Source organism: Alternaria infectoria (genome assembly GCF_024043175.1).
Source record: "Alternaria infectoria strain BMP 0036 chromosome Unknown scaffold_2, whole genome shotgun sequence".
Classification (NCBI taxonomy): domain Eukaryota; kingdom Fungi; phylum Ascomycota; class Dothideomycetes; order Pleosporales; family Pleosporaceae; genus Alternaria; species Alternaria infectoria.
In genome coordinates, this window is record NW_026250691.1 from 681,047 (window position 1) to 699,922 (window position 18,876).

Genomic DNA, 18,876 nt, shown 5'->3' on the forward strand with positions numbered 1-18,876 from the left:
GTCTTGCACTGGGTTAGACCAACGAGCCGGTGCCGCATGCGCCTTTACGATAGTCAGCTTAGTAGCCACTTTGTACACGCAAGCCTCTCGTACTCGGCTGTAGATGGCAGGATCGACACGGGTGCGGCGGTGCTGAAACATCACCATCAGTCGGAGCATAAGACGCGACCATCCTAGAAACCGCAAGCAAGGCTCATCGTGTCTTCCTTCGTCTCGACCTTCTCGCAATTGACTTTTGCTGAAACGCAGAATTAGTCGTACGCTGAGTGCCCAAATGCGACGATGATGGCTGACAAAAGCCTGGCTCGAGTATCTGTGGTACCGTGTTACGTCTGGCAGCGTGACGCAGGGTCTCACGCGAACTTGTTATGAATTTAATCATGTTGGCTGTATACCTACGGACTACACTGACGTTGCAGCAGCAATCTGTAGAGTTTCGCGAGCGTGTCCATACTACACGTCTGGAGCTAGGCGTCCAACAAGCGCAATAGCTCGTAGTCCTTTGCAATACCAGGACTGCTTCTCGCACAACTCTCGATCAAGGTCATCATGATACCTACCCACTCGCGCCATCCTTCCGGCAGCGTTTCTCGTAATCTTGGGTCTGGCGACTGCGCTACGGCGTGAAACAATAGCACCTGTCCAAAGCACTGACAACACCACCCAAACTTGATTGGTAGAGCCGACAACATTTGCGTGCAAAGACCCATGGTAGTTGGCCAGTACATGCCACCGCGCAGACCCTCGCGCACCTCGTTGTACTCTGCATCACTGGTGAACGCTGGTGCATGCAGCGCTTTGTAGAGGAACGGACGGCCAATGTGGAACTTTGCGACGAGGTAGCGGCTTCGCAGCATGGCCTTCGCGATGACGTGTGCAGGGCTGGGTGAGTCACTGGCGTTGTCGGTGTCGGAGAACTGAAGCGACGGTGGGAGGTTTGCGCGCCACTGCTCTAGTTGGTGATGCATTTCTGCTGTCAAACTGGCGCTGGGGTAACCGTCTTTCTCCGCAAAGGTATACAGGCTCTGCTTTACGCGTGTCAGGATGATGCGATGGGCCGCTTGAGCGAGAAAGTGGAAGTTGAAGAAAGAGTCCTCTTCATCGGTAAGCAGTCCCGATATGGACGTCTTTGGCCGTGGGCATTGGGTAAACTTCGGTAGAGGCGTATCTGGCTCGTAGTCTAATAGGCCGCTATGCGGAAGTAGGTCCAGTTCCTGTGTGATGACTGTTTCGTACATCAAAGTACACCAAAACAGTCGTGATAACATATCGCCCTCCCATGTGTCATAGTCAATCGCTCCCGTGCGGGTGAGAATGCTAGCGCAACAGAGGGCCGCCCTGTTCACGGTGGTCCAAGAATCGAGAGGCCGGAGAATCTGAGCATAATACAGAGTCGAAAGCATGTAAAATTGACCTGCTTGAACATCGTTATCGCACATGAGGAAGCCGAAGCGATGCCTTGCTTCGTTGAAGAATTTGAGCCCCGGTGGATCATCTGCAACGAGTTCGTACCAATCCGGGTGCACGAAGCCACGTCTGGCTGGAGAGTGGCGCGAGGGAAGAGCAAAGTCGCCTTCCTCGTGAGCCTTGACAGCTAAGCAACCTAAGGCAAGCACATTGAGTACCAGCGCAGACTCCACGTCGTACCCGAACTCGTTCTCCATAGCTGTGCCTAGTGTGCTTGAGAAGAAATGATACTTGTCAAGGATCGGCGTGTTACGGTGGAAGACGGCAAAATAGGCATCTGCAAGGCCTTTGACTGCCGATTGCGGGAGGCTCATCAGCCAGCTCTCAGGGACAGTGCCGTAGGGACGATCGATATGTATCGGCAGCTGCGCTCGCCGGTTCTCAATATCGACTATGTAGTCCTCTGGAAGCTCTGCTCGGACAGTGACGAAACCGCTAGGAAGTATTTGCTGTATGGCCGGCCAGAGCGCGACACGATGTTGGCTGAAGGAAAGATTTACTGCGCCTTGGACTTCCATCACCGGGAAAGGACTTTTGGCGGGAGATCCCACGACTTGTGGCGACATTGCTAACTCGTGTATGCTTAGCCTGCCATTATGAGAGTAGTGAGAGGGCATCGCTGAGACGTGATATCCTGGACTTGGTTGTGAGAAGATGGTATGAGGTGACTGATGGTCGTTGATAGGCCCTGCCGGTGAAAGTGGTAATGTAGACGACGGCTTTGGTGTATTGATCGCTGTTGTCAGGTCTTCGATCTTTGCTTCCAGTCTTCGGATAGCATTGATTGCCAAAGTCAATGACTGGTCTTTCTTCGTACTGCGTGGTGCCTGATACGTGCACTCCAAGTTCATGTTCCTACAGTAGCCGCATCTTGGCCGATCTTCATCACAGCGCGTCTTCCTCGATCTGCAGATGTCGCAAGCCTTCTCTAGTCAGCAGAGCAGTGCATGTCATTTCCTGACCACATACCAAGGTCGCCATGAACGATCGCGGCTTCTTCAGCGACGAGCCATCCCCGTCATCGTGGCTTCCGCTACGCTCCCCATCGTACGACGTCTGCCGCTCTGGAGGCTCTGCTTGCGAGGAGGCTATGTTGGCATGGGACCTCTTGGTCATAGCATATCACAATGTATTGTCGATTTCGCGCATGGAAAGCGGTGTGCAATTGCCAAGGTTGCAGGAGATGACTGGGAGCGATCATGGCCGGCGACGGAGATGACCATGCTAGCGCGCACAGACCAAGGCGGAAGTTCAATCTTGCCCAGCTGCCTAGGACCTCCATCTTTCCTACACCAAAACCTTGCCTCTATGCCTTGCTATTGACCTGTGAAATTTGCACTCATTGACGTCAACTAATATATTTACAGGTCCCTCTCACGGTATTTCGACACACGACAGTACGAACAAGCTCGTTCTCAACGTGTCGCGATCCTGATACCGAAACTTACCCTAAAATTATGCGCTCTACGGGCGATGTAGCAGTGTATGTCCTGGGGTACGTTCGAGGTACGGTTCGCAAACCACGAGCTTGTTCGTATGCGTGCCATGCGCCCATGCATCCATGCGCTCACTCGTCCTGGACCTCGACTTTCCCCTCCGCTGATGTGTGTCCTGCTGCGCAGCGTGGCAACTGCGACCTGTTGTCTCTGATACTATTGCCATGATTCTAACGTGATTTGCCAAATTTCGTCCTCTGTGACCACCGACTAATGTATCTCCAGGTCCACATGGCTCTTCTCCGCCGAGGTTTGCCTACATGGTGTCCTGGTATCGCCCGTGCCCGGCCTGCTCTCTGGATCTCTTTTCGACGAGCATTGAAGTGGCGCCTTCATGCTGCCGTCGCGCTGTCTTCTGCAGCCAATTTGCATGTCCCTCCTCGTTGGCTTGTTGCGATACCTTCCTGCGCCGAAGCTGAAGAGTTTTCTTGCCATGGAGTCACCACTCTTGTCTCGTAACCTGGCCTATCTTGCACAGTGCAGTTGTTCGGACAGTCTTCTTCTTGTCATCTCGTCCAAGTTCCTTCAACTCGTTGTCGCCGCCGTTGTGGAGAAGAGGGGGGAGGGTCGTCGGGGTTCGAGAGGAGCAGGCGCGGCAGCTTGCATCGGCAACGACTGTGGGCAAGGTCTGGTTCGTCTCGTGAGAAGTATGCGATGGGTACGGCTCACTTCCTGTGCTGTCGCTTTGTCAACTGGGGGTGCTCCAAGATTCCGGTGTTGATACTGGTGGTCGGTGTTTGGTAGCAGCTTCCCCGCGGACGCAGCCAGCTGTGCAACGCAAAGAACAACCTGACAAACGAACGCCATAGCTGTCTCCAGCCAGCTTCATGACACTTCCACCGCAAGCAAAGCAAGACTGAAGGAATCAGACGCTACTCGGACTCTTCTTGCAGGATGACACAGCTTTATCGACATGTGCAGCCTCCTGGAAGTCAGTTTTCTAATCTTTGGAAGGCTCCTCTACCTCAGCGATTGCTTCGGCCTCACACCATTGTTGCCCTCACCCTTTCACTTGGTACCATCAGAGCCACGCCGTCGTCTAGGTGTCTTAATTCGCCAGACTCGTACGGATATCCAAGGAAGCCACCTACCCCTTTTAGATCTAGTCCTGGACATACTCGATTCGTTCTTCTTCCATCGTCGCTGAAAGAAGCATCACTAATGATTGATTCACTGCCAAGGCAGCATTCATACTGCCAGAAGGTCTCCGGTAGCCTTTCTGCCGCCAATCGGAGCCCAGAGAAGACGTCTAGTCAAATATGAAGGCTACTAGTACGGTGAAGGACACAGAATGGACAGCCCCAGAACGAATCAGAGGCCATATAATAGGGCAAGGGCCCGGTTTCATCGCAGACTTCATGCTTCCATTCTGCAGAATTAGGAAGCTTCGGACTTCCTCGCTCTTCTTCAGCGGCGTACCGTTCTTCTGAAGGAGACGCTAGAGGGTCTCCCTCTGTCTATATAAACTGGCCTCCCCCCGCCTCCCTTCAGTTCCCTCAGCCTGAAAGTTCCTCACTTCTCCAGTACAAAGTCGCCTTCAAACTTCTTTTTCCGAGCACTTTCAAACCTTCTCACACACCTCAAAGCACAACACGCTTCCTCATCACCTCCACTCACATCGGCTACAAGCACGATGTCTTCTCCAAACACCATCACAATGGTGACGCCCGCGCCTCGTCCGAGCGTTGTCCTCCCCAACGAGATCCTCAAGATGATCCTCATGAACATCCTCATCTTCTCCTCGGTCTCGCCTCGGGGCAGGCCAATCAACGCCTCCCGCTTTGCGATGCTCCACAAATGCATACTGCACAAGCTCTGCGTCGTCTCCCGCCAATTCCAGGCGGTCGCTCTCCAAGTTTTCTATGAAGAAAACTATTTCGAGTTCATCTCCAAGACATCACACCGCGCGCCACTCATGCCCTCTGTCCACCTCCTCCCCTCCCTCCGCCACATCCGGGTGCAGCTTGTCCTCACCGACAGCTACGCAGGAGAGCCGACTGTGCTGCCCGGCCGCATCCTCGACAACAGGATATACTTCCGCAACACGGCCGACCTCTTCAAGCACTGTCGCAGTGCCCACACCTTGCGGAAGCTCTCTGATCTGATGACCATGCAGAATCTGAGGACGATTCAGCTTCACATCACTCCCATCTTCAGCAACCCCGACTCCGAGGCGGCGGTCGCTATCTACCATCAGGCTCGCTTTTCGATCGGCGCTCGTGATGAGTTCAATATCACCATCGAGGCTGGCCTCTCCGACTTGAGGAGCGCCATGCTGAGCGGACTCTGGGCAGGTTTGTGAACTGTTTGTGGTGGTTTGTGGGGTTTGTCGTCTCCTGGCTTGGTCATTGCCATAATGTAGTGCAGAATAAGATCCTTTGTCTTCTCCAACATGCTTTTGTGCATCGTGAATGTTGCTTGTGATTACTGTGAGTACCTCTTGGCTATTGTGACACGTTTCAATGCGACGATTCCCAATGCTACGTATGTCTTCAGGCTCAATTATTAGGTGCATGATTGATCTCTGATAGTACATTAAAGAACTCCTGGCTGACTTATGAAGTTCCTTATGACTGCTAATAATGTGAGGGAGACTTCTACTCGCGACGTACTGTTATATCCATTTCACGACCTCAGCCTCCACCTTGATAAATGGCTCTGCCTGCCACCAACCTTCAATGACCACCTCTTTCTTCGCCCTAATCACAAAACCCTCATCCCTTAGTCGGTTCAAAACAGTTTGTTCTCCACAATACATGCCCGGGGCTTCTTTTATCACCAAGCGCAAGAATTCGACTCTAGTAAGTCTGGCCCTCCCAGAACAAAGCTTGACAAGTGTCTGCCATTGGTATGAAGTGGTAAAATCCCGACTAAAGTATTCCAAAGAGATCATCAACTCCAGTCGCCGAATATGCTGTCTGGCATGTGGCGGGGGCAGCAAGACAGGACTTTCCCGAGGCTTATCTTCCATCCACGCCTTCAGAGTTCTCCCGCCTGAGGCGCATCGAAACTCGTTCTCGCGGTAAAAAGCCTCTAGAACGAGGGGATAGAGTGACTTGGATATAACCAGATACCTAGCCAAGCGACCGTTGCGAGATATATGGCTCTGAAATCGATCAGCGCAAACAGGTAGTCGTGGCACGGATGAGCCGAGGCCGAGACGAAGAGCGTGATGGAGGATCTGGATAACCAACTCGTTAGGGAGGTGCGGATTCGTAGTCGATGGAGAAGTCATCTCTTCGGACTGGGTTGACGAGATGGGTCGGCTTGATAAGTCGTTGGAAACTGATGATGGCGCGTTGTCCATTTGTAAAGTCGATGGTAGTGAGTCCAGTGCACTAAGGGTGGTGTGAGTTGAGTGGGAACCGATCTCTGCCATGGTCAGTCCTCCGAACAGTTCAACCAGCTGTCCGAGTGGGGAGTCGACTTGGCTGTTCATCTCTTCTGGGTGTGTGGTTGCTGCGTACCGACGTGATCTTGACCCGATTGCAAGGACTTCCGGTTTCACCGACCTTTAGTGCGATATAGATATTGCCGAACTGTTCGAGTAGATATGAGAGTCCGATTCAGAGGAACAGGATCTTCCTTTTGTTAGCATCGCATAATTCGAAGTCACGTAACTATGGGAAATGGCAGCATGGAACCATGGTTTGCAAGTGGATCCCATCATGGTGTCGAATAAGGTATAAACCAAAGGTGACTTTGGATAGCTCAGTATGAAGAAAGAGACAGGTCGACCTGAACGGCATTTTAGTCCTTCTTGGATGGAAACGTTGGTAATGCTAATAGCAAATATGGCAGGCGCGGGGGTGGTAAACAGCGACTTGGTGAGGCTTTGTCTGGGGTGTCAGCTTGAGACAGCGAATATGGGGCAAGGGCATCTTCGCATATCTACTGCACATGGGCGAGCTGTCGCTGTGTCGAAAGGTGCGTTCAGGGAAGAGTGGATGAGAAACTCGGAAAAGTATCCGTCGCGTGTTTGGCCAGAAGGCGCGACCCGCGCGGAGCGTCCCCTGTCTGCCTTGCCTTCCTCTCCGCGCTATCTTCCCCACCATTGTACCCGGGTCCCCCATTGAGTCACATCCTGAACAGTCTTGTCCAGGATGCATCCAGCTCATCGCCGCTCTCTTCAGTGGCAGCCATGTCCTCCTCAGCCCCGCATGCCTCCCTGACGCGCGCCTCGGTCGAAGCCGCCCACGCCCTCATCAAGCCGCACATCCATGACACGCCCGTCTTGACCAACACCACCCTAAACACTCTCGCCAATACGCCTCAAGCTCCAGAAGCACTCCAGGGAACACAATGGGAAAGCCAAGAGCCCGCTAAGCCCAAGGTGAACCTCTTCTTCAAGTGCGAAAACTTCCAGCGCATCGGCGCCTTCAAAGTACGCGGTGCTTTCCATGCCGTCACGCGATTGATCGAGCAGGACGGATTGGAAGCAGTGCAGAGCAAGGGAGTAGTCACACACAGTAGCGGTACGTCTACTTATGACCAGATCAGGCAGGCAGGACTGACATCAACAGGAAACCATGCGCAGGCCCTCGCGCTTGCCGCAAGAACCTTCTCAATACCCGCACACATCGTCATGCCCTCCATATCCACGCCCTCGAAGATAGCAGGCACGCGGTCACAAGACGCCAACATCCACTTCTCCGGCTCCACGAGCACCGAACGCGAAGCCGTCGTCGCAGACGTAATCAAGGACACAGGCGCTACCCTGATCCCTCCCTACGACCATCCCCACATCATACTCGGCCAGGGCACCATGGCGCTGGAGATACAGGATCAAGTCAGCAAGCTTCTGGGAAGCGGCGAGATGCTCGACGCTGTTATCGCGCCTTGTGGTGGCGGCGGCATGCTGAGCGGCATCGCAGTCGCTCTCCACGGCACTGGGGTACGCGTCTTCGGCGCAGAACCCAGTTTTCAGGGCGGCGACGACGCGAAGAGGGGCGTTGAAAAGGGCGAACGCGTTACCAGCGTCAAGACCCTGACTATCGCCGATGGCCTGCGTACGCCCCTCGGTGACCATACATGGGGTGTTATCTCGAACAAGGACTACGTGCATAGTCTCTACGCCGTCACAGAGCAGAACATCAAAGATGCGATGAAGCTGGTGTTGGAGAGGATGAAGTGTTTTGTCGAGCCGAGCGCGGTCGTGGGTCTGGCGACTATACTGTACAACGAGGACTTTAGGAAGATGGTTGAGAGGGAGGCTGGGGACAAGGGCTGGAACATTGGCGTCGTCTTCAGTGGGGGAAATACCACGATTGAGGCCATCACCAAGATCTTTGCTGAAGTGCCGGAGGAGAGGGCGCAGAGACAAGAAGGGGTGTTGGGTAAAGATGGGCGGAGGGTGGTTGAGAACGTTGCCGGTTAGTGTTGTTTCGATATCACAGTAGAACAATCAATCTACGCAGACATCACGCATACTTCATGAGTTATATGACGTAATCGTGTTCATTGCGTTATACCATTAAACGGGCATACTAATAGTCTAGAACCACTTCTTGAACTCTCCACCCATGGCTCCCAAATCCCGAGAAACAACGCTCGTCTCATTGCTCTGCGGGATCTTGGGCAGCGTGGTGAAAGGCTCCCGGCTGGTCAGGCTCTCAATACGTCCAAGCAAGAACTCAAGCTGGCGGTACGCGCTGCTAGGCTGGTACTGGGGTACCATGTGTCCACTCAGAGCTTGCTGAACATATGTGAGCTTCCTCTCGGTGATGGTCTTGCCCATGAGGCCCTTGGCGCTCAAACTGGTAAGGCTCAAGTCGTCGTGGTAAGGAACGTAGAAGTCATCGACAGGTGGGTTCTGGAAACCTTGCATGCCGCCCCAAGTCATGTTCTGGATAGCCATGAGGGTACCGTTGTAGAGCAGGATGTAGTCGAGCTCGCCGTGTGCGATGACGGTGCGGTCTAGGGCGTCGATGACGCGGGGGATAACTTCCCAGGACGACTGGGGAGACGAGTCGGTGTCGAGAACGCCGTTGGAGCACTCAGCCCATGGCTGGATGGGCGCGTTGATGGCCTTTTGGACTTCGGTGCGGTTGAAGTAGATCTCGGTGTTGGGAGGGAGGTAGTCGAAAGAACCAGGGAAACCAAGAACATCCCAGAGGAGAGGGCAGGTGGTGGCGATGGCGTAGACGTCGAAGCAAGGGTTGGTGTAGAAGACGGCGTTGTAAATGTCTTCCCACAGCCCGCAGCCTTCAGTCTTGGCGTCCTTCTCGGGGTACGGGAGCTTGCTGGGAGGAGGGAAAGTAAGGTACTTCTCCATGTATTCGGTGTAGCCGCAGGCCTCGGAGCGGTTGTGGATGTCGTCCATGAAGGTCTGGTTGAAGTTGAAGAGACCGGCCCATTGGTCGACGAAGGGGACAGCTGGGATGTCCTCTAGCAGGACGTCCTCGGCCACACTGGGGTCGTAGAACATGATGCCCTTGACGTCGTAGTAGCAGGAGTCGTTCTTGCTCAACATGGCATCGGCGATGTAAGGTACGTAGCGTCCGGCGTACGACTCGCCAGTGATGTACACCTTACGGTTCTGCAGACCGAATGTGTCGATGAAGTTCTTGAAGAAGCCGAGGAACTCCTCAGCGGTTTCTTCCTGGGAGGTAGCGGTAGCGTTTCCTTGGGTGAATCCGGTTCCTACGGGCTGTTCCACCCAGACCATGTTGGTGAGATTGGCCCAGTTCCAGGGGTTGTATACAGCTGCTGGGCCGCTGCCGTATTGCCAGGAGATGGGACCATTCTCTTGGAGGAATCCCTCTAGAGAAGAGCAGCCTGGGCCACCTATGAAATATGTTAGAGGTAGTCGATCATGTACTTGTGACTGTTCATACCGTTCAGCCAGATAGTAATCTCGTCATCTGCGTCTGGGTTCTCGGATGGGAAGAACCAGAAGTACAGTTCAGAGGTCTCGTTGGCGGCATCGCTGATGGGCAAAAGACCAGCGTAGGACTCGCCAATGTCGAAGTCGACGTCGGGGATCGCTCCCGCAGTTCCGTTGACAGCGAATGCTGAGAGTTGTTAGCTAGTGGCGCGGAAGAGTAGATTTCTACCATACCCTTGGACGCCTCAGTGGTGATAATCTGAGTGGTCTGACGCTTGTGAGGGCGAAGACTGGTCTCGGGGACAGTCAGACGAGGACGAGGAAGTTCCGTCTTCTTGCCGACAGAGCGAGCGCTTCGTGCGGAAACGCTTGCTGTGAGGCCACCAACAGCGAGGAGTGAAAGAAGCTGCATCTTGACGTGCTTCGCGATCGCAGTGCCGGGGTTGTTCGTTAGTCAAGCTCGTGCTGTGACTATCAATGGCCGTGAAGAAGAGGGAACCGAGCGGGCAGTCCAGCCTTCTTGAAGTAAAAGCGTGGAGCGCCAGACCGACGTCACCTCGGGTCTACCACGCACGCGACGCGGCCTACATCTTCCTGTACCTGCACAAACACAGATAGCTCATGGCGAACATAGCTCCAGCTCTTTACCTGATTAGGCAGGCGTGAAGTTCCGTCGCATATTGTTGCTTACCCCCGAAGTACACCGAAATCACTCAAACGCTTGACCCTGCGCATGAGCTCCGTTATACTCTAGTATAGTTGTATGCGCACGATCGCGAAGTTGTGTAAGTTGAGGTTTGAACATGGCGCGATGGTAGTCGACATTGCTGCGATTGCTCATGATGCTGGTACTGTTTTCCAGGTACGACCGCGATAGAGGCGGGGAATGCATGCGACTAGACACACGACCACACTGGTGGACCGAAGCTAACGGCGCAAAGCTTCTCCAAGGCCCGCCAAAGACGCCGCCACTGCCTTCAAGCACTGGCAGGTCCACTTCGTATTTCTTGATAGTGGACGGGGAACTATCTCTTCGGGCTTTTCGACACCAACTCTTATCTCTGGCCGCAATCCGGGGCCACGGTAGGCTCAGTGCGCGTCGTCAGGTACTGGGGCAAAGGATGGTCGAGCTGCGCGATTGGCTGAAGTCGCCCTTCGAGAAAATCGCTCCCATTCAGGTGTCGAAGGATCAAGCACCATGGCGGATGCTTGTCATTCTTCGGCGCAGATAAGTCTTGTGCGCTTTAACCGCATGGGGAAGCTCGCGAAAACCAATGCTGCGGCGGGTCGCTGTGACGAAAACAATGTGGTCAGTCAAACACATGGTCTTTCTCGTCTCTTCTAAAGGGTCTGAAGCAACGACTGTTGAAATGATGTCTGAAGGACTAAGGCTTGAGGTGCGTTCAAGGTTTGTGAGAGTGTCAGCATGTCAGCAACAATCGGTTGTGGCTTCCGCGCGTCAAGTGGCTGATTGGTCGCGCACCCGGAGAAGCCGCCATCGTCACTGAGGGGCGCGTTTTCATATCGACTACACTGAAATAAAGCAAGCAAACTGTAAAATCTTGCGTCAATTTAGGCTCCAAGATGTCAATTTCATGTTAGGAATTGCTCTATTGATGGAGAGATCTCTAGGTAAAAAGGTCACAAGTCTTTGCTTGCACTATGCTCCTCCATGGAGGCCTCCACGACGAACGCGGCGCTGACCGTACTGCGGCGCAGTTACGAGGCGAATCAGTTGCTCGAAATCGGGTGTACCATAACCGGTCACAGGATCCCATCCCTCCGTTGCATTCCAGGAAGCATAAGGCACAAGTGCGGTTGGAAGTCCGGAGTAGATGGAACGACCAGTGCAACCACGAGAGCCTCCATCGACAATGTCGTTCAGACCCTTGTAACCCTGCTCGTAGATCCAAGGGTTCAGGAAACCGAGTGAAGGCATGCCGGCCGCCAGCCGAGCGTTGTTGAGAAGCGCAACGACCGAAGCGAAGACGGGCGCTGAGGCACTAGTTCCTCCGACAGACGACAATCGACCCTTATCAACGACCTAGAGAAGGAAAGTCAGTATTTGTCTCACATGCAGTTCGTACAGGGAGTATAACTTACCTGGAAACCTAGTCCTTGAGCGGCGACGTCAGGGAATCCACGGCCGTTGGGATTGTAAAGGCCTTCCCATTGAGACCCGAGCTTGCCGAGATAGTCGGAGACAGCCTTCTCTTGGTATGCTGGGCGAGGCCACAGATCAGAGAAACCACCAGAAGAGAAATCAACAGCACGCTCAGGCTCTACTCCGCGAGTGCCACCTACGGAGGTGACGTAGGGGCATGAGGCGGGAAAGATTGGCTGAAGACGGGTCGTGTTTTTGCCGTCATTGGTCTGGCAAGCAGAGCCTGGACCAGTATCACCGCTGGCTGAGTATTGTTAGCACTCAGGTTTATATCGATGGAAGCTTTGAGTGGGAACTGAGCTCAGAGACGACACTACCCCCAGACATCGTGGCTGATGAGGTCTGGGGGCATTTTCGCCTCCAAGCTCGAACGAATACTTACAGAAGATGACTGAGACGCCACGAGTACCGAGCTGACCGATCATATCGCAGACCTTCTTGGCGTACTCGGCAGGGACGCTTTGCTCCGTCTCACCGTACGAAGTGGTTAGTACTTGGGGCAGCTCTTCGTCCTCCAGACCCACGAGGTAAGTGAAGAAATCCAAGTAGGGCTCATTATTGTTGTCGTCCTCATCGGGCTGATCAAGATCAGGAACCAACAGTCCTCGTCCTGGAACAGTGTAAAACGTGGTTGATATGTTCACCAGGCCGGCTGTGTACTGGATGTCGAGATTGGCCTCGACGCTATTGGCGGATGAGTTCTGGGGAAATGGTCCATCGTTGACAGACTGTACCCCAAAGCTTTTACCAGCGAGACCTTGAGAAAACCTCTGTGTGAACAGGTCGAGATCGTTGAAACGAGCGTATTGCTCAAGGAACCCGCTCACTCCGATCGTTACGTTGGCCTGGTCGCTAACGTCATAGTCCTGGAAGTTGTAAAGGTCTGCGAGGCAATCAGGCGTGATCCTTGTGTTACACGTGGCATTAACAGCAGCAAGCTTGGAGAAAGGCGCAATTTCCTGTGTGAGGACTTGGCTATCTTCGGCGCGCATTTGACCGAAGCGAGTAGTAGGTTGGATCATATCAATGTGGCTGCGAACCTCCACGGGGACAGAGTAGCCCAACGAACGAGTCCTCTTGACTCCAGGGCGTGCCTGGCTCTGGTAGGTCTTGAACGTGGTGCCCATCATCTGTTCTGCGCGCTTCACAGGAGCGAGGAAGTTGATCCATTCGCCGTCATTCTGGATGTCTCGAGGCTCGACGCCGGATTGCTCGAGCCAGTTAAGCACATTTGTAGTTGAGTCGGCTCTTGGCTTGATGAGATCCTTCAGTTCGTCTCGCTTAAGGTGCTGGCCGTAGCGGGGGTGGCTGGGAGTTGAAACCTCCATGAGCGTCCTCTCAAACAGGTCTGGGTTTGCCTGCGATGATCAGTATTCGACTTTCAATATTTCAACCATGAAGGCCTCCTGATCTGCTTCGCGATGACTTACCGAGCGTACTGCAATGCGGAAATGGAGCTTGCGCTCGGGCGCTGGAACACCAATCTCGCTCCATCCCTCAGGTACAGTGTTCAGACGTTCGACAACTTCGTTGCCCTCGATGTGAGAAGTACGGGAGGTAGACCCAGCGTTGACACCAGAAATGGCCAGTAGGCCTGTGAAGGCGGCGGTGGTGTACCTCATGCTAGCCGGCGACGTCGATCGTGTGGAACCAGAAGTGGCAGGACAGAAGAAGAAGTATGCTCGACCCTGGTTGCTTGGCAGCAAACGAAAGCGATGGATGGGTTGGAAACTGCGATGGTAACCACGGCGAGAGCGGACATATACTGGGCTGCCAAGCCGTGGAGATTTAGACACCCAACGTAGTCACCTGGGTGACCTATCGTATCCAGATGTTTCAAGTACATGATGCAGGTAGCCTCCGGGATCAACGTGATCGGCTCTTGATTGGAGTGATGGCTGATCACCCCCAGCCGTGTTTAGGTAACAACGTTCTGAAGCACCTTCCCCTTTGCCTCTCGCGGTTGTCTCGAATATAGAAAGTAGGCCGTACCGCTCCTCACAGCTTTGGGGATGGGTATCGCTGTTCATTGCAGGGCTCCATGGTCCACGGGTGCGGAACGGCCCAATTTCGTCTAACTCCGTTCCGTTCTGCTAGAAAGAGCACAGATCTGCGCAGCATGCATCCCTTTATCCTCATACCAATAGCCGGCTCATGCATGCAGTGCGCTGATCTCCAGACTGGCTCCATGCTCACAGGATCTGGACATTGGCGAAAAGAAGCGTGGGCTTGTTCATGGTTTCAGTGCTCTTGTCCCGGATAGTGTGCAGCGCGTGAATGCTTGTGAGAGCTTCATGGCATTGGCGGCCTTGATGTGACGACTAGTGGCGCGGGGCTCGAGCGGGCGGCCCGTGCTGCATGTCGGTTTGCACGCAGCCTGGCCCAACCATCGCGGCGAAGTTGCTCCAGCGACCATCAAGCAACGAACAGTACGGGCACGATGTCTCAAGACGCATAATGACGGACTTCGTTAATGCGTATTGCACATCAGCTCTTACAGACAGCTTCCTCTACTGCCCTCCTGCATCTACTTCTCTTCGCTAGATTCTACGCGTCCCTCGAACCCACTCTCAAGGATGCCGATGAGATCATCGAGCCGCTGAACGACGAGATCCGTGTGCTGGTGCTCCGCAAGATGCTTGTTGACGTCGTTGACTAGCAGCACAGTCGCAGCTCCCGCACGATGACCAGCCGTCATGTCGTCAATCGAATCGCCAACCATGATCAGACTCTTTCCTCCGTCTTCGTGCATCCAGTCCTTCGCAATGTGCAGAATGCCTGCCGGGTCGGGCTTGGGTGGCCTGAACTCTCGCGTCACGACAGGGCTAAATTTTGATGTTGGCAGAAAAGTAGTGAGAAGATGAGTGACAGGTGCGTCGAAGTTGCGTGTGCAGATGCCCTTCTTGATGCCACGAGAGTCCAGATATTCCATGAGCTCCACGAGCCCGGCCTGCGGCTGTTGCGACTTCATTGCGGTGCGCTCAATGTCCCGGATCTTCTCTTGTGCTTCTTCTTGCTCGCCCTCGGGCAGCGAGTAGATGTGGTCCAGGATGTCCGTCGGCTTTTCGATCCCCAGGGCTGATCGCATCTCTGCGAACATGTAGTTTTGAGGCAGACCTAAGTCATTCAGTACATGAACACAGAACTGTGCACAATATCAGAATACTTACATAATGTGCCGTCGACATCAAACACGATGCCCTTTAACAGTGGCCTAGTGTCCCCTTCCTTCTTTTTCGCGGGATCCAGTGGTGCGAACCGCCGCGGTCGCACGGGCTGCGACATGCTGTTCACCGATCGTGTCGCACGCAAGCAGATCCGGATGTTGTTACCTCCAGATGGCTTGCAGAGGCCCCTAAGCTGGTTGGAATGTCGTGATATGATGGTATTCATGTTGGTGGGGTTGTACAAGCCGGTCTTATTCTGGAAGTGGGTCCGATTGCAGCCACAGCCTTTGCGCGTGGCCTCCTGGGCTAGTTTGGCGGGGATGACGCATCACCACGACTCCCTTCTGTCTGCCTACCAAACTTCGACTGCGCGCTCTGGCATTGAGGAGATCACCTTACTTGTGCATCAGACTATGAAGTTGGCTACACGATGATGACGTGCTCCAGCCTGGAGGCTGCTCCCATGTGAGGCATGTTTCAACAGTACTACGAGGTCAATAAAGTGCAGGAAAGGCAAATGTGGTCAAGTCAAACGTCTATTAACTCGATGAGCGAGCTTCTCGTGAATTTGCATCACGTGCGTATCTTGCATTAAGGTCTTGCAGCAACAGTGCAAGTGAAAAGGTTTCTAAAATAAGGTTCTCAAGAAAGGAAGTGCCAAACTGGTGATCAACTAGCTGATCGCATTACTGCGCCAGAGACGCTTACAACCAACTATCTAGAACAGGCTCAAGGTAGAGTTGGCCGATGGGCGGATGTTGTAGTACTTGGACTTGGGGTAGTACAGGTTGTTCATGTTCTGGACAAAGCTCTCGGGACCACCAAGCTTCTTGACAACGGTAGCAACGATGCTCTTGTCGCTGGTGGCCGGGAAGTCACCAGATGACTCCCACCACCAAGCACCACCAAGACCCTCATCCATCAAGTAGTCAGTCTTCCAGGAGGCGACCTTGGGTGTGTCGAAAGTGACGAGCTCCTTAGCAATAGGGTCCCAGCTCCAGCTGGCGAGAGTCTCCTTGTCGGTGTAGACCTTGCTGCCGTTCACGGGAAGGACCTTGTAGTCAAGGGTACCAGGCTCCCAGGTTCCTGCAGTAGATCCGTTGAACTTCTGGCCGAGGCCGCGTTGGTCCTTGCTCATGTCGACGACGTTGGCGAATCCGCGGCCGTAGAGGGGCATACCGAGCTGGATCTTGGCGGGGGAAGCGATGTTCATCTTGTAGTAGTCGATAGCCTGCTTGGTGTTGAAAGGGACGAAAGACTTTGACTTGCTGTTCCAGCCGTTGGTGGACTTGGGGTTGGTGGAGCTGGGGTACACGTTGCTGAGGTGTCCAGTGTAGTTGGAGAAACCTGGGCCCTGGTAGTCGAAGGCCATCAGGTTCCAGTTGTCAACGTAGGGGTCCATCTTGGCAATGGGCATAACGACGAAACGTTCCGGACCAGCTGGGGCGGAAATGCCGAGGTCGAAGTGGTAGCCGGCGGCGTTCACTGCGGAGTAGGCATCGAATGTCTGTTGTGGTGTTAGTCCTGCGATCATTCGAATCGTAATAACATGATTCATACCTTGCGGCAGCGCATGAGGGTGTCGACAAAGTTGTCGCCATCGGTCTCATCCTCTGGGTACTCCCAGTCGATGTCAAGGCCATCGATACCCAAGTCAGCGATCAGCTGGATGGAACTGTCGCAGAACTTCTGTCTGCCCTCAGCAGTGGCAAGAGCAGGCTTGAAGTTGGCCCTGAAGCTCCAGCCTCCGACTGAGAGGATGACCTTCAGGTTGCGGTTCTGCTGCTTGAGCTTGTAAAGCTGGTTGAAGTTGCCAAGCAACTGGGTACCGTTGGTGGCAACATCTCCGGGGTAGGGGAACTGAAGATCAGCCCACTCGTCGGTAAGGATGACTTCACCAGTCTGGTTGTTGACGTTGGCGAAACCGTAGTTGACCTTGGTCAATTTGTCGGCGGGGAGGTCGGTGACCATGTGCTTGCGCGCATAGATGGCCCAGTTGACGTAGAAGATACCAGCCTGGTACTGACCACCACCGTAGCCACCACCGTAACCGAGATCACGTGCGTGTGCGTGCTTGTGGCCATGGACGGCTGGAGCAGCCGAGCCTACAGAGGCCAGAGAGAAGAGAGCGGCGGCGTTGGAGAAACGCATGTTGAAAGAGAGGACGGCGAGTAGCCAAAAATGTCAAAAAAAAGGTTGAAGGGAAGCTTGCAGGATGTGCGAGTGATGGATACTGCAACACTTACGAGGATGCAGTCCTTACATACCTCTCATATTGGCCACTGCCCTACTTAGTGGTCTTTCGTCGGTCTACGTCGGTGTCCAAGCCCCAAAGCTTAACATTTGGCCGTGGCGTGGACTCGAAACGGCGAACAACTCTCTTTCGCTGTTCATGCCAACGCTCTCCAAGCCAGGTTTCGCAGTGCTCTCCAGAGTATACGGACCGAAGCGATCATGTTCATGGGGTGTGGGTAATTAAACCCAGTCCAAGCGCTGAGTTTATTCGCTAGTCCGTCAAAGTCGGGCCTTCTTGGCCTTCTTCGTTTCGTCTAGAGTGTCCCTTGATCTTTGACAAGGCGCCCGCCTCATCCGATTGCTCCCCTGATCCAAGATGATACTTCGACCGGAGGTTACCGTCACGGCGCATGAACATAATAGGGCTGACGTTGGCGACGGACGTCAGATCTGACCGCGCAATCTAAGTTGGGATCTTGGTCGCTCTAGCTTAGCTTGACAACTCAATTCTCTTCGCCGTTAGGCCAACCCATCGACTTACTTGACGTTTGACTTGCTGAGAGATCTGGTAGTATTCCAATCGGGTTCGCATTGTTGGCGGTGTAATGTAGCCCGATCGCTTGGCTTTGATGCGAATTCACACTGGTCTCAACTCGCGGTCGATCTTCCGGCTTCATTTCGATGCTGACAATATCGATTGTTCCACCCCACCTTGGTCGCGACGATGTCAAACGTCGAAACGTTCTCGTACAACCTGTCGCGGAGGAAATGTCGGCACTAGAATGCTGTCAGATCCACGGCCCGGTTCGTTCTCGTTCAAATAGACTGCGCGAGTGCAGGCGCTGGCGTCGCCTCCGAAGCTGCGCTCACACCGATTCCTGTCCAAGTTCTACCAAGATGCCTTGTCAGTTTGTATGAAGCATCTCAGACTTCTCTTATGGCGCGATGTTGACATATTTAACTACGTACCCTCTCTTTGCAGTACAATGATTTCCTACATCGCGCGATTAGATCTTTGACATGAGCGCATGCCCAATCTGTCACGAGTCATTTGTGCTTACTTCGATTGCTCATCTTCGCGCTCGAGCCCCAGCAAACCCAATCGCTAGCGTCGATGTTTCCAAATGGGCATGAGCGGCCACAACGTACTAGCAGACAATGCCATCTCGAGAACGCCAGAACAACGGCCGGGTCATTTTGGCTCTCTCTATACACACCCACAACGTCCTGTCATCGGGCCTACGAACAAGACGCGTAAACGAATGCTCTTCTCACACTGCTCACGGGCGCAATACTCGAAATTTCCGGCTATGCTGAGCTCATGCCAATACGCGATTGAAGAAGATCGAGTGTGTCGTAAATTGACGTCAGAAAGGTGAATTTGACGAAAAGCTCACGCTCAATATCTCTGTTCTGCTCTTTTAGTATCGTCTCAGCGTCTTCCTCAAGCAAGGTCATACTGATCGAGTAGTCACTGCGTGGGCGCTATTGTTGAAAAGATGGCGCAGTCGTCTTGTTGAC

At 53.7% G+C, this 18,876-nt stretch overlaps 7 protein-coding genes across 7 annotated transcripts; 2 read left to right on the forward strand and 5 right to left on the reverse strand.

Moving 5' to 3' along the window:
• Positions 1 to 467: 467 nt before the first annotated feature.
• On the reverse strand, positions 468 to 2,583 carry J4E92_001664 (uncharacterized protein; the record flags this gene model as incomplete). The annotated part of the gene is made up of 2 exons (XM_051493075.1): positions 468 to 2,390; positions 2,437 to 2,583. 2 exons carry the CDS (start codon positions 2,581 to 2,583, stop codon positions 468 to 470), a joined length of 2,070 nt encoding a protein of 689 aa, XP_051356306.1.
• Positions 2,584 to 4,620: 2,037 nt separating this feature from the next.
• J4E92_001665 (uncharacterized protein) lies at positions 4,621 to 5,265 on the forward strand (the record flags this gene model as incomplete). Its single annotated transcript, XM_051493076.1, has 1 exon — positions 4,621 to 5,265. One exon carries the CDS (start codon positions 4,621 to 4,623, stop codon positions 5,263 to 5,265), a length of 645 nt encoding a protein of 214 aa, XP_051356307.1.
• Positions 5,266 to 6,863: 1,598 nt separating this feature from the next.
• Positions 6,864 to 8,340, forward strand: J4E92_001666 (uncharacterized protein; the record flags this gene model as incomplete). Its single annotated transcript, XM_051493077.1, has 3 exons — positions 6,864 to 6,890; positions 7,066 to 7,438; positions 7,487 to 8,340. The coding sequence occupies 3 exons, from the start codon at positions 6,864 to 6,866 to the stop codon at positions 8,338 to 8,340; spliced, it is 1,254 nt and encodes a 417-aa protein (XP_051356308.1).
• Positions 8,341 to 8,457: 117 nt separating this feature from the next.
• On the reverse strand, positions 8,458 to 10,201 carry J4E92_001667 (uncharacterized protein; the record flags this gene model as incomplete). Its single annotated transcript, XM_051493078.1, has 3 exons — positions 8,458 to 9,749; positions 9,800 to 9,976; positions 10,024 to 10,201. 3 exons carry the CDS (start codon positions 10,199 to 10,201, stop codon positions 8,458 to 8,460), a joined length of 1,647 nt encoding a protein of 548 aa, XP_051356309.1.
• A 1,248-nt stretch (positions 10,202 to 11,449) lies between these two features.
• J4E92_001668 (uncharacterized protein) lies at positions 11,450 to 13,575 on the reverse strand (the record flags this gene model as incomplete). Its single annotated transcript, XM_051493079.1, has 4 exons — positions 11,450 to 11,833; positions 11,893 to 12,197; positions 12,336 to 13,311; positions 13,384 to 13,575. 4 exons carry the CDS (start codon positions 13,573 to 13,575, stop codon positions 11,450 to 11,452), a joined length of 1,857 nt encoding a protein of 618 aa, XP_051356310.1.
• A 905-nt stretch (positions 13,576 to 14,480) lies between these two features.
• On the reverse strand, positions 14,481 to 15,346 carry J4E92_001669 (uncharacterized protein; the record flags this gene model as incomplete). Its single annotated transcript, XM_051493080.1, has 2 exons — positions 14,481 to 15,070; positions 15,124 to 15,346. The coding sequence occupies 2 exons, from the start codon at positions 15,344 to 15,346 to the stop codon at positions 14,481 to 14,483; spliced, it is 813 nt and encodes a 270-aa protein (XP_051356311.1).
• A 492-nt stretch (positions 15,347 to 15,838) lies between these two features.
• Positions 15,839 to 17,271, reverse strand: J4E92_001670 (uncharacterized protein; the record flags this gene model as incomplete). The annotated part of the gene is made up of 2 exons (XM_051493081.1): positions 15,839 to 16,627; positions 16,681 to 17,271. 2 exons carry the CDS (start codon positions 17,269 to 17,271, stop codon positions 15,839 to 15,841), a joined length of 1,380 nt encoding a protein of 459 aa, XP_051356312.1.
• Between the last annotated feature and the right edge of the window lie 1,605 nt (positions 17,272 to 18,876).